Source organism: Podarcis pityusensis (genome assembly GCF_964106645.2).
Source record: "Podarcis pityusensis genome assembly, chromosome: W".
Classification (NCBI taxonomy): domain Eukaryota; kingdom Metazoa; phylum Chordata; class Lepidosauria; order Squamata; family Lacertidae; genus Podarcis; species Podarcis pityusensis.
This window is the reverse complement of record NC_138045.1, coordinates 24,530,032-24,544,819: the sequence shown is the minus strand read 5'-3', so window position 1 is coordinate 24,544,819 and position 14,788 is coordinate 24,530,032. Positions and strand designations below refer to the sequence as shown.

At 42.0% G+C, this 14,788-nt stretch overlaps 1 protein-coding gene across 6 annotated transcripts in view; it reads left to right on the top strand.

Annotated features, from left to right (window-relative positions):
* LOC308467742 (far upstream element-binding protein 3-like) overlaps positions 1–14,788 on the top strand; it is a 312,914-nt gene that overhangs the window by 155,520 nt on the left and 142,606 nt on the right. For all 6 annotated transcript variants that reach the window (XM_080989443.1, XM_080989441.1, XM_080989444.1 and 3 more), the window contains 2 exons: positions 439–543; positions 13,489–13,591. In XM_080989443.1, the coding sequence (XP_080845569.1) occupies positions 439–543; positions 13,489–13,591 (208 nt within the window). The remainder of the gene's footprint in view (positions 1–438; positions 544–13,488; positions 13,592–14,788) is intronic.

Below are 14,788 nucleotides of genomic sequence, written 5' to 3'. Positions count from 1 at the left end.
GTGCTGGATAAAAGTGTTGGGCAAGGAGTTACCAGTTGCTGGCAACAGCAGGAGAGGAGAGTGCTCTTATGCTTGGGTTCTCCTTGCAGGCATCCACATGCATCTGGTTGGCTACTGTGAGAACAGGTTGCTGGACTAGATGGGCCATTGGCCTAATCCAGCACAGCTCTTCATATATTCTTAGGTGAGGGGAGCCCCAGGTTCAAAACACTCCCCACCCCAGCCATGAAGCTTGTTGGAGAACCTTGGGCCTGCCTAACTCCAGCAGCTATGTTCTACTTCTGCTGTCAGAGGCAGTATGCTTCTAATACCTGTTGCTGGAGACCGCAGGAGGGGCAAGTAGTATTATGCTCCCTGAAGAGGCAAGGATAATTTTTTTTTGTGGGGATCTAACAAAACTAGTCATCAACCTGTTTTCCTCCTTCTGCATTTGAACAGCAAGCAAGAGAGATGGTACTGGAGATCATTCGAGAGAAAGACCAGGCAGACTTCAGGGGCATACGCAACGAATTCACTTCCAGAATGGGCGGAGGCAGCATAGAGGTGTGGATTTATCTTATATGTTATAGACCCAAAGGGACATCTAGTCCAATTCCCTGCAATACAGGAATCTTCTCCCTAGGGAAAAAAGTGAAGTTGAGAGATGGTTTTATATTATTTTATTTATTGATTTATACATGCATACATGCATATTGTGCATATTTGCACAGCTTTAGGAGGCTGAAGTAATTACTCATTTATTTAAAATGATGCTTTCCTGGGCAACCAGCCTGGAGCCGCTGACAGTACCCTGACAGATTGTACCAATTCCTCTTTAATTGCCAGTTAAGTCATAAATCATGACAAACAGGGCAGGAGCTGCCAGGGTGCAGCCTGCCAAGACTGATAACTGAAAGTAGCAATTTCAATGCCTTTTACAACAAAATTTAACGCTGAGAGGACACGTAGAACAATTAACAATGGCCGTCAACTCTCAACATGCAGAAATGGCCAGGATGGTGGGAGAAACCCAGAGACGGTCAATGAGACACACACATAGTTCAATGGACAGACCTCTGAGTTGCTTGGGTTGAAAGCGAACATGGAAATGTTTTTGAAGGTGAGGCAAGATGACTTTTTGTCAGACCAGGAGCGTGTGTTTTTAGTTATTAGTCTTCTGGAAGGAGCCGCCAGATGCTGGGTGATTACCTTACTAATTAATCAATACCCTTTTTGTTGAGGTTGAACAGTTTTATGGCTCATCTCTATTCCATGTCCCAGGACCCGCAGCAGAAACCTGCAAATACATGAAAGCTAATTAAGCTGAAGCAGGGGTCTAACTCAGTAATGGAGTACAGTACATAGTTCAGTTTGCTGTCGAAGGAGCTAGCGTGGGATCATGATTCCTTGATAGCTATTTACCGTGCAGGGCTGAGTGAAAGCCTGCTAATAGATAATTTATTATGGTCAAAGACCAGCTCACACAACACAATAAAAACAGCGTTCATAAAGATAAAATATACAATTAGAGCAGATTGCAGCAATAGCTCATGAGTTAAAATTGAGATATATACGTACATACACCTGTACAAGTGAGATTTGGGCTACCATAAAAATTGACCCTGAGGTGCCCTAAAGGGCGACTTCAGCTTTTTCCTAGTAAGCTATTTCATTCTAGAGGATGATCTGTGCCTACAAATCTGGGCGCAGAATCTGACTACCAGCCAGGTCATCTTGTGATCTTTGCCTACCTAAGTGGAGAGAATTAAGTTTAGACTTGTCTGAAAGATTGGCAAGCCTCTTCAGCAAAGGATCAATGGTATCTCTACGAATCTCAGCATAAAAAGGACATCTAAAAATATATATGTTTGGGGCTTCCTTATTTCCCCTAATGGGCAGGCGCAAAGTCTCTGTGAGTACGAGACACTTCTATAGGAGCCTTCCAGAACTGATGAGGGCAAGGCCGAGCTTCTAGGAAGAGTGAAAGCCCTTCTTGCATTTCTGGATGCAAGGAAAAATAGATATGTTGCTGGAGTGGCTACATATCTCCCGTTTTCTATGATTTTATAATTGGGGACCCTTATACAGCCCTGTTGTCTCTCTGTGTCCATGATTCTTTGCCTAACCACGGATCTAGCTTGGCCCAGGCCCATAGTTATGAGGGTTTGGGGAGCAGGGCCCAGTTTCTGAAGAGTGTTTAAGACTGCTGTCTGCCAGCCAGACTGGCTCTGAGGAGTTTGGATTGCACTCTTTCAAGGGGAATGAACGAGGAGGGAGGTGGGCCCAGAAAGGATCCGTAAAGGAGCTGTGCCAATGTTTTGGCTTTATATAATTTTAGTGCCGTGGGGACATAAAAACCCCCTTGAGTTCTAAAAAATTTAAGGATAGCATTTGAAGATCTTTCTCCGGCACACTCATTTGAGTTAATATGAATTTTGTTGGATCCTGATGCCTGGACCACCATTCCTAAATATTTATAGTTCGAGATTTGTTCTAAATTTTGGCCTTGACGTTTCCAGTTTCTGAGCTTTGGTTTTTTCCCAAAAGCAATAATTTTGGTCTTCTGATAATTTATTTTGAGGCATTCCATCTCACAATAGGCAGCTAATTTTCTTAGTGCTCTCCTAAGCCCTAAGGGGGTTCTGGATAGTATTACCGCATCGTCTGAATAAAGCAGAGCCGTGATATGCCGGTTTGCTAACTTCGGAGGGTGGAAGTCAAGGTTATGGAGAGTGGTTACTAAGTTATTTAAATAAAAATTAAATAATAAAGGGGCCAAAAGGCATCCTTGCCTAACACCCTTAAATGTTTTGATGGGATCTGTTAAATGCCCTAGCCGGCTGCACCTGACTCTAAGGGCCGTATTTGAATGTACTACCTGAATTAAATATAGTAGCCTTCTATCGATGGTAGTGGGCCAAAGCTTGTCCCAGAGTCTGGTTCTGGGAACTGAGTCAAAGGCTGCTTCTGTGCTCTGTGGGGGCTGAACGCTCTCTGGATAGCAGTCTTTCTGGGAATGTGAGGAAGGTAGTTTTGTTTTTGTTAGCGGCAGAAAGCTGCGAACATGCAGCTAGATTCTGTAGGTTTTTCTTTTCTGTTTGTTATGCTTCTAAATAAAGAGTGATAGATTAGAAGCACTGGTGTCGAGCTGATTTATTGAAGACACCACGTTGACACAGACAAGCCATTTTATGCTGCGTGTGAACTCTGCTATTATCCGGCAACTGAGAAGAGTGGCAGCGCGTGGGCGCCATTGAAGTTTGTTAGAGTGGCAATAAATCAAATTTATTGCAGTGCCGTTGCAGCAGACTCAGTGGGTCAAAGGATTTACGACTCACAAACTTTAACAGCTATTAACCCTGTAAGCTCTGATTCTCCTCACAAGGGAAGGGGCCCACCAGTCCGCCTGTGATTTTAGCATTTCTGGAAGGATGCCATCAGGTCCAGGAGCTTTAGCCATTTCCAGTTGGTTTATATGCAGTTTCACTTCTATTTCCGAGACTGCCGGCCATTTAGCCAGCTGCTCTATTTCATGTTCCTGACTGGGATATTCAACATCCTCATACATAGCTTAAAAATAGGAGACCCAGTAGTCAGGTGGGATTTGTGTGGATAGAGGGGAAACAGCCTTGGGGTAGCCAGAGGTAACCAATTTCCAAAATAGTGACTGATTTTTTCCCTTTGCCACGCTAATTAGATTCGACGAGCATTTTCTGCTGCAGGCATATTTTTGGCGGGTTATTAGGGCTTTGTATTCTTTTTTACAGTGCAGACAGAGATATAGGGTTGTTGTCTAATAACGTTATCAGCTGTCCGGGCAGCTTTATAGGCAGCTTGTAACATTTTCTTGGCCTGGAAGCAGGTCTGATCAAATCAAGGTTTGTTTTCTGTTTTCTGTTAAAGAGGTGGGGTTTTAGGCGTTGAAGCAAGCACTCATATTCAACAAGGGGATCTTCTGGATAGAGGTTGCTCCAGGAGCCCTTGGTAGGTGTATATGGTTTTTCAGAAGCTAAAATCTCCTTTAGTTGGATGTCAAGTGCGGGGGTCCATTTAGCTCGACATCCAGGGTGCTCTAAAGCGATAATCTCTACAGGGTATATTGTTTTAAGAAATATTGTCTTGTTTTTGAGGGATACCTTCAGGGGTAATGGGAAGTGATCCCCTTCTACATATGGAAGCACTTTTAATCGCTCAGTTTTTGCTAATAATTCGCTATCGACCAATATGTAGTCAATTGTACTAGGTTTTGACCCTGACAGGAATGTATATTTCACAGGGATATCGCCTCTTGTGTGGCCATTTAGAATGTGTAAACTCAGCTGCCTGGAAAATTTGAAAAGGCAGGCGCCGGCGTAGTTTGAATATTGGTCCTTAGATAGCCCTGGGGTCTGGCGGGCTTCTGGTCTAGATGTCTCAGGAAACCCAATTTTTCACCTGTATTTGGTTGCTAAACTGGAGTCATCTGGCCCTAGCCTTGCGTTTAGATCACCCACCAGGAGGACCAGCCTGCTAATGTTTTCATCTGCTTGAGGTTTCCGGCCTGATGTCATGGCCATGATGGTAGAGCTCTGCTGCCCTCTGGGCAGGGGAAAGCCAGGATTTATGAGGTAAAATTCCTGGCAATGCTCCTCAGGGGGTTCTGGTGAGTGCACAGTATCCCTCTGTGTTGCTTAAGCCAACTTGAAAGGCAGAACGGGTACAACCTGGGAAGTGTGTCCCTGTCATGGATGAACCTCCATTTCTGGCATGATCCATGATCGGTTCCTCAAGAATTTGGAATATTGGCTTTAATTAAGGTGCGCTCCTGAAACAGCATATGATAATGGGCTGCAATTAATCAGCTGCCGAAAGGACTGGACTTGAGCTATGAAGGTATTTGAATGACTTTTTACAAGCACGAAAATCCTTGCAGCTGCCGGAATGGGAGGGAGAGGCAAGGCAATGTTTGTTATAATGATTCCTAAATGATATTTTTCGCTCTTGACCCCCCCTTGCAAAATGAAAAAATTGTGTGTAGTCACTATGTTTGCCTGATACTGAAGGAAGAAAGGGAAAACACTGATTTATACTCTACCAAGAGTTTCACAATGGTTTTATATACCTTCCCCTTTCAACCGAGGTTGAAATAGACAATATTGAAAATATCTTTGGACTGGAGTGGAAAAGAGACTAATTTGGTAAAACGAAGGACTGCTAATTATATCTAGCAGGAGTTTATTTATGTGACCCTGTTCTCGTAACTGCGGGCTGAAGAAAATAATTCCTGGAGTTTTAATGGTGGAGCAGCCTTCTGTTGGGGAGTTATTTATAGCCCAGTAAGACCTTGAATAAAGCAGAGGAATGTGAATAGACAAAGGATGACAGCAATGAATCATCTTTACACACCAGGCTTCCAGTTTCTGCGAATGGCGAAAAGGAGTGTGAGTCCGTTCGTCTGACAGACTCGAGCCCCGCAGAGGTACAGGGGAAAGCGCCAAGGTGAGGCGCACCCCCTAAAATCCTTGAGAGAGTCCTCAGGGTGTCGAGAGGTCCAGCAGTCCACAAAACAGCTCTCCTGCGAACCTCAAACCCCTGTTCCGATAGGAACGGGGAGTGGGGAAGAACCGGTGATTAAGCCTGCAGATATGGCAGTATCGCAACTCCATGGGAGTGAAGCTTCAAACTCCTACTTGCAGCAGAGATCTTCCGAAAACTACATTTAAGACGACAGAAACAGAAAGAAGATTAATTAATGGATCTAATTAGGCTGAATTCGGCGCTAGGCGGAGGAGTAAAAACGAAGTCCATTCCTGTCTTCTGGGTAATTATCACCATGGAAACAACTTGCAAGTGAGAATGTTATTAATTTTATGTGACTCTATTAGATATACAGTATGTCTGCCGATGGGAAAGTTGGATTAAAAGCAACTGAAACCCATTCTTTACTACCTTTTATTGGATTTATAATGGAGAATTGTGGAGAGGACCGTGCACTAAAGTCGTAGGTGAATTCGAGCCCAGCATAGAAAGCTTGAAACAATACTATTGAATTTTTTTTAGTTTATTTTGCGACACACCCACACCCACCATAAAAATACATAAACAAAAATAAAATGAACCAAAAACAAAGAGATACAAATAAAACATAGTTACTTACAGAAATGTATACAAACAATTGGACAGCAATATAGATACTATATTTCATTTCTTCTTTTCTTCCAATTGACTTCCTTCATCCTCAACACGGTTCCCTTTTTGTTTTTGGTAAACTGTTTCCTTCTTAATTCATTATTACCTCTTTTTCTTTCTTTTTTTGATTTACATGCTTTAATTTATTTTGCAGAAGTTAATCGAAACAAGTCCAAGTATTAATTTGAGGGCACTGCTTTTTAAGGTATTCTCTATATTTTTCCCAGTCTTTTTGAAATCTTTGTGCTGATCCCTAATAGCTTTTGTCAATCTGGCCAATTTTATGTTATCAAATTATTTATCTTGCCATTCTTTTTTTGTCAGTGTTATTCCCCCCCCCCCAATTTTTGGCAATTAATGTTCTCGTGGTCCCTGTGACATAAAGGATCCCCCCCCCGGCTATATCTGTATTGAGTATCCCCAATAAAAAAGGTTCTGTTTTCTTAATAAAGTTTTGTTGGAACATTTTCTTTAGCTCCTCATACACCATATCCCCGAAGCCTTTGATTTTATCACATGTCCCCCACATATGTATGAGTGTCCCCTCTACTTGATTACAGCTCCAACACAGATTTGATTTTGTTTTATACATTTTGCATATTTTGGTTGGTGTCAAATACCATCTATAAAAACATCTTTATCAGATTTTCCTTTATCACTTCGCAAGCCGTAAATTTCCAACTTACTTTCCATAATTTTTCCCATGATAATTCAGTAGTTTTACCTATATCCATAGCCCATCTAATCATTACCTCTTTTACTTGTTCGTCCTTAACCTCCCAGTCCAACAATGTTTCATATACTTTAGAAATTACTTTTGTCTTATTTTGTAATAACTCTTTGTCTAGTAATGAGATTTCATTTGTAAAGCCTCTTTTCTTGTCTGCCTTGCACACTTAATTTAATTGGTGATACTGAAGGAGAGGAAAAGTCAAGATGTTAGCTGAAAAGGAGGTGTAAGAAGGGGTTTTTAAATCGAACACTACACAATAACACACAACAATTGATCAAAATAAAGGAATTGATAACTGACAACTTATGGACCTTAATTTTTTTCTGGAATGTTAATGGGTCAAATAGCAAGATAAAAAGAAACAAGGTTGAACATCTCTTAAAAAGTAAATGGGATATAATATGTCTGCAACAGGCACATGTAACTAGAAAATACAGAAAGGTGCTAATTAATAAAAAGCTGGGTGATGAATTTGTTTCCTCAGATGTTTTTTAAAAAAGAGGGTTAATCATTTATGCAAATCCAAAGCTAAACTCGGAGTATGTATTTAAAGATGAAGAAGGAAGAATGATGGCAATAAGGGTTAAAAAACAAAAACAAAAAATAATTATAGTGGGAATATATGCGCCAAATGACAAAAAAGCCGAATTCTATAAAAAATTGGAGGATAAATTATTAGAATATAGTGATGAAAACATACTAATGGGGGACCTAAATGGAGTCACTTCTTTGGAGATGGATAGAACAACACATGAGACGGGAGAATAAAGAAGGATGACTACCATTATTTTTTGCAACTAGTAGAAAATCTTGATCTGCAGGACATATGGAAGATTAAACGCCCAAATGAAAAGCAATTCATACACCACTCAGAAGCAAAAAAAAACTTGGCGGGGAGAATAGACGCAATATAGGTATCCAAAGAATTATCAAAATGTAAGAAAGCCAAAATCCACTCAAAAACAATATCCGGCTATAATCCAGTTACGTTGGAAATGATGGGAGGAAGGAAAATATCAAGAAGATGGAGAATTAAAGAATCCATTCTTAATGATGAGAAAATATTAGAAAAGGAGAAGGTAACTTTAAAAGAATACTTTGATAATAACTTGAATAAAGGAACAGATATTAATATTGTATGGGACGCAAGTAAGGCAGTAATATGAGGCTACTTTATCCAACAAAATATAATTCAAATAAAAGAGGGGGGTGGGATTGGAAAAACTGTTTAAGGAGATAAGGGAAAACAAGAAAGAACTAGCCAAGAATCCAAAAAAGGAGCTACCTTAAAAAAAAAAAAGTTTTTACAAACACAGCTTTCCATGATTTAGAACTACGAAATTAAACAAAAAAATTAAAAATTAAGACACTTTTTTTTTTTAGTTCGCCAACAAGCCAGGCAGGTTACTTGCATGGCAATTAAAGAAAAAACAAAAGGAGAGATTAATAGAGAAACTGAAAGAAGATGGGAAAATAGAAGACCCTAAAGTAATTAGTGAAATGCAAATTATTATAGAAAATTACAGTATATAAAGCAGAAGATGAAGAAGGGATGGAAAGATGCTTCGCACAGAATAAACTTCTGAGGATAGACATTGGAAAAGTCGAACAACTAAACCTTCCAATAACTATGATGGAGGTGCAACAAGCAATTTCCAAAGCAAAGACAGGGAAAGCATCAGGTACGGATGGCTTGCCGTTGGCGTATTATAAGAAATTAGAACACATACTAGCAGAACCAATGAAAACAGTATTGAACAGAATCTTAAAAGAAGAAAGAATACCAAAATCGTGGGAAGAAGCATTTATCACATTGATACCTAAGCAAGGAGTGGATCCGACATTAATCAAAAATTACAGGCCTGTATCATTATTGAAAAACGATTATAAAATATTTTCTGATATTCTTGCCAACAGATTAAAAAGATTTTGAATGAAATTATACATAAAGACCAGTCGGGTTTCTTACCAGGTAGAAACATGCACAATAACATGAGAAATATAATAGATATACTAGAATATTTGGAAAAAAGATCCGATAAAAAGGCCATACTGATGCTGATAGATGCGGAGAAGGCCTTTGATAACGTATCGTGGAATTTTTTGAAAAATATATAGAAAGAACATGACTCGGTGAAAACTTCAGCAGGGGTATTGAGGCGCAATATATTGAAAGCAGAGAGCCAAACTGATCCTCAACAATGAGACAACTGAAGAATTCAACATTGATAAGGGGACCAGGCAAGGCTGCACTCTTTCACCCCTTAATGAACACTTAATGATTGCAATAAGGAAAGATCCAAATATAAAAGGTATAACAGTAGGGAAGAAGGCACATAAGATAAAGGCCTTTGGAGATGATTTGATTTTAACCACCGAAAATCCAGAAGAAAGTGTTCCATAAATAATAGAAAGAGTTCTTGAATTTGGTAAAGCGGCAGGATTTTAACTAAACAAAAATAAGAACAATATGTTAGCAAAAAATATGATTATGCAGGAAAAAGAACTTAAGAGGATATCAGGATTGGCAATAGAAAACAAAACTAAATACTTTGGAATCTGGCTAACGAATAAAAATAGTAATCTATTTAAGGACAATTACATTAAAATTTGGAAAGAAATCAAAGAGATTTGGAAATTTGGAATAAGTCAAGATTATCACTCAGCGACAGGATGTCAGTAATAAAAATGAATGTGTTACCCAAAATGATGTTTTTTTCCAAATGATACCAATTATTGGGGCGGGGGATAGTGTCATGGGCCAGGAGTCAGCTTCACCTGGTGAGCAGCAGCCTGAAGGAGCAGAAAGTGAAGTGACTCCACCTGCTGCTGATCAGCCTTGTTGCTCCTGATGAGAACCAGCTGGCTCCAGCTTTCTTAAGAAGGTTTTCCAGCCTCTGTCAGTTGCTGGCAACAACATTCGTCGTTCATGGCCAGATCTTGCTGCTTCTTGTGACATTGGACCCTTGGCTTTCTTGACCCCCAGATTATCAGACGACTTGAACTTATATACTCCTGACCTTAGAACTGGATTAGACCTTGTATATGGACTCTGCCTCCAGGCAAGTACTCACTGAGACTTGGGTGGTTGGCTGGCTTCTCCCTCCACTGAGCTCTGCTGTGACTGGCAGCACAGGACTACGGCAGCTATTCCTGGACCCGTGCACCTCCATAGGCCATTTGTTGTAGAAACGGATGCCTCTGACAGAGTGGTAGGTGCTGTGCTGCTGCAGGAAGACCAAAACTGGACCCTATGCCTGTGCATCTTCCATTCTAGAAAATGGAACCCTTCAGAACAGAATTACACCATCTGGGGAAACGAGCCTTTAGCTGTCAAAGAAGCCTTCAAAGTGTGGAGGCACTTCCTGGAAGGGCACAGCACCAGGTGGAGGTGTGCACAGACTATCTTAATGTGGAGTATTGGCAGATGACGCATTGCCTGAATCAATGGTAGATCCACTGGGCACAGTTCTTTGCTCGGCTTGAATTCAGAGTCCAGTATGTGTCAGGTAACTGGAATCAAAAAGCAGATGCTCTCTTCAGGAAGCCGGAATATCAAGACTTTGAGCTGGCCCCAGTGTATAGACATACCTTGGAGTCAGCACAGCTACAGCTAGCAGCTGGGTCAATTGTGGAAGTCACAAACTTCCAGTAGCTAACGAGAGGATGCCTTCACCAGAGGCAAGTTAACGGTGCTGCAGGAAGGCAGCAACGAAGCAGATGGTTTCTTAGAGAAGGATGGCCTATTGTATAGAGGGAGAGGTTCTCTGCATCCCAGCAGGATACCGCCAAGCCAAGGTCCTACGTCAGTGTCATGACAACCCTACAGTGGGACACTTTGGGCAGTACAAGACGTTATACCATGTGGTGCAGCAGTTCTGATGGCCAAGGATGAGGGAGGAGGTCAAGGAGCATGTGAGAGCCTGTGAGACATGTCAGTGAACAGAGACACCAAGAGAGGCACCAACAGGCTTGTTACAACTGCTGCCCTCCCTGCAAGGGCCCTGGGAAACCATAGCTATGGACTTCCTCACTGATCCGCCTAAATCATAGCAGCAGACAGTGATCTGGGTAGTGGTAGATCTGTTCAAGATGGTGCACTTCGTGCCCTGTAAGGAACTTCTGACAGCCCAAGAAACAGCTCAGCTCTTTGTAGATCATGTATTCAGGTTGCACAGACTCCCTCAACTGATAGTGTCTGTAGTAATGCTCCGGCCACTCGCCCCCTCCCTCTCCTGTCCCACCATCCAGCTGGATCAGGTTTAAAGGAACGGCGGCCGGCAGCATATACTTTTTACAGGACAGAACACATCAAAAAAGGGTAGTTGCTGCCACCACTCCCCTGTACCAGGGCACCAGAAGTCGTAACCCAAGGGAGAAGGTTATGCTTCCTATTTACCGGCTGCCCCACCCTGCAAGTTGCTTCCACAAAATGCAGGCAGAAATTCAACAAATGTAGTACGTGACGGATTGGTCAGGCACTGGACTTAGGCTTTCCCTCAGAATGGCACACAAGACAGGAAAAGTTCTTTTTAAAATTTATTTTAAAAAACAAGATTAAACATACTTAAAGCAGGCACATCTCTTATACATTTCAAACAGGTAAAACAAAAACATTGTAGAATATGGCTAGCTAGTATACTCACAATAAAAGAACAAAGGCAAAGTTAGAATGGTTTCAAAGTCCTTAGATGGCTCCACATCTCCAAGGCAGGAAGAATCTCCACTACAAAGACTCACATGTCAATGCAGCAAGACGACTGTCAGCAAGGTGGCAAGCTGACAGAAGGGCGGATTGCAGAGCGCGCTTTCTCAGTCCGTCCTTAGGATATTTATTTCAAAACCTCATGTGGAAACAGAACTCAGACCCAATCAAAATTCTTGATTATGTTTAAATTCACCAATGGTCAGCTAGTTGGCTAATAATTTTAACTTGTGACAGCTGAGCTCGTTAGTTCCCAGGACTTTGGATCAAAGAGTTCCTCCCTTCCTCAGATACTCAGCAGATACACATTCCCAGAGTAATTAGGGTTGATAACAACACTGTTTGGGTGTGAATGAGTTAGGTACCAGGTGTCAGAAGACCACTAATCAACCTGGAGAAGTTCCTTCCTGAGATAAGCAACCTCACACATTTGGAGACTGGTAGTCTGCAATTTTAAAGTAACAAAACACATTCCCCATAAATCCTAATGGCCTTTGGTCTTCCCATGATACTTTGCTTCTTACTTGACCAAAGTTTGGTCTACTGAAATTTCCTAACTTCACTACAGTGTCTGATAGGGGAACACAGTTTACCTTGCAGTTCTGGAAGAAGCTCATGCAGCTTCTCAAGGTGGAATGGGAATTCAGAAAGAAACAATGCCACGATGCAGCAGTACCTATTTTGCTATGTGAACTATCTACAAGATGGTTGGGTTTCCAAGCTTCCCTTGGCGGAGTTCGCATACAACAATGCTCTCCATGCTTCTGTGCATCAGACTCCCTTCTTTGCCAGTTATGGATACCATCCTTGTGCCTTCCCAACCCCAACTGACACCCTGTCAGTGCCTGCAGCAAAAGACTTTGTAGAAGAACTTTCAGCAATACAGAGTTTGCTGAAAGAGCAATTGGACTGTGCCAAAGAGGCCTATAAGAGAACGACTGGTGTGCACTGGCAGCCTCGCACTGAGATTAAGGTGGGAGATCAGGTGTGGCTGTTGACACATGATTTGCCACAGAAGGGCAGATGCAGGAAACTGGACCCACAGAGGGTGGACCCGTTTGAAGTTGTGGACCAGATCAACCCTGTGACTTTCAGGCTTCGATTGCCTGTATCCATGAAGATTCACCCCGTCTTCCACAGATCAGTCTTGTTGCCTGTCGTGCCTGCACACCCCGACCAGGCACCTAGACAAGCACCTCCACCTCCCACCATGGTAGAGGGAGAGGAAGAATGTGAAGTAGAGCAAATTCTAGACTCCAGGATGTGAAGAAAGAAGTGGCAATCCCTGATTGTGTGGAAGGGGGTATGGACCTGGAGAAAGTTCATGGGAGTATGCAGAACATGCCCATGCATCAGACTTGCAAAGGGTGTTCCATACATGCCACCCCAACCAATTGAAACCACTGGGTTGGGAGGAGGAGAGCTCTGGAGAGGGGGGTGATGTCAGGGACTGGGAAGAGGAATGGTGGAGACCACCTTCCCAGCCTGACACTCCTGGAGGAGGAAGAGGAGGCAGTATAGATTTACAACAGTGGTTTGCAGGAGGTCACAGCTGAGAGGCAGATGAGGGGAAAAGGTGGGAAATAATGGGAGAGGAGGAGCAGGCAGAGCCGGAGCAGCAGCTGAATGACAAGTTGTCACTAGAAAGCATTTCAGACCCACCATCTCCTGGAACCTGGTGAGTCTTAAAAGTAGGAGAGCAAAGAGCTCAAAGTGGCATCTGTAGAGGAGATGATGATGACAAATGAGGAAGTGGGAGAGAAGGGGGTGGAGATTCACTTGGGACAATTCCATTATCCAAGAGGCTGGGTTCTATAGCCTCTCTCTGTAGAATTTGAAATAAAAAAAGGACTGTAAGAAACTTTTCCTTGTCCCTCTTACTGCTTTTCTCTCTTCCTGGTAGGTCTCTGTGCCAAGGTTTGCCGTGGGAATCGTCATAGGAAGAAATGGGGAAATGATAAAGAAGATCCAGAATGATGCTGGTGTTAGGATTCAGTTTAAACCAGGTTTGTAGGCTGTTATCAAAAACAACAGTCTGTCTGATTTTGAGTGTACAACTCTCAGCTGGCAACCACGTTTTCTCTCCATCCTAAGAAAGCTGTCTTATATCAAACCTTTTGTATATTTAGCTCAATTAGTGTCTATACATTGACTGGCAACAGCTCCCCAGGGTTTCAGGCAGAGGGCATTCCCAGCCCGACCTGGAAATGCTGAGAATTGAACCTGGGACCTATGGCTTTCCCCCACTCGCTAAAAAGAAAGCAAGATTCTTTCTTTAAAATAATAATAATAATAATAATAATAATAATAATAATAATAATAAATGGTTTTAAGAAAATACAAAGGTTCAGGATAATAGTGCAATGCAGCTTACAAATCTTAGTAGTAGTAATTTATTTGTACCCCACCCATGTGATTGGGTTGCCCCAGCCCCTCTGGGTGGCTTCCAGCATATATAAAAACATAGTAAAACATCCAGTCTTCTGACCTGTGAACCTCAGTCTGTAGTGCAAAGTCCCCTTCAAATAGCGGGCTATGCGCTTCAGAGCTTTCCAATCCTGAACAGTATGATTGTTGGCATGTCTGCTAAGCAGGTTAGTGCTTACAGCTATGTCAGGTCTTGAACATCCAGCAATGAAATTCAGCTTGCCTAGAATGCATCTGTACAGTGTGGTGTCAGAAAATGCTTCAGCAGCACAATCTACCTGGTAACCTGTCACCATCGGTGTGTCTGCTGGGTTTGCATCAACCAAATTCAACCTGGTTAATACATCAGCAATTTTCTGTGTTTTGCGTACCAGAAAATTACCTGCTTGGTCTTTCTCTACATGCAAAGAAAGATAGTTGGATACCTCACCAAGATCCTTCATGTCAAAGTGCTCCCTCAGTTGAGCTAGGGTGCTTTGGTACAAAGCCTGATTCTTCCAAAACAAAAGCAAAATATCAACAAAACATAAACAATACAGTTTGTTTTGCCCCTCTTTGACAAACACACAAGGATCAGCTTTGCTGTGGTAAAAACCTAGAGAAAGCCATGTCTCAGTGAATTTTATGTTCCAACACCTGGCACTCTGCTTGAGATCAGATAGGGATTTCTGTAGTTTACAGACCATTCCCTTCTGTACCTCCACTCCATCAGGTGGAAGCATATATAGTTCCTCCCCCAAAAATCGCGTACAAAAAAACTGTGTTCACATCATGAT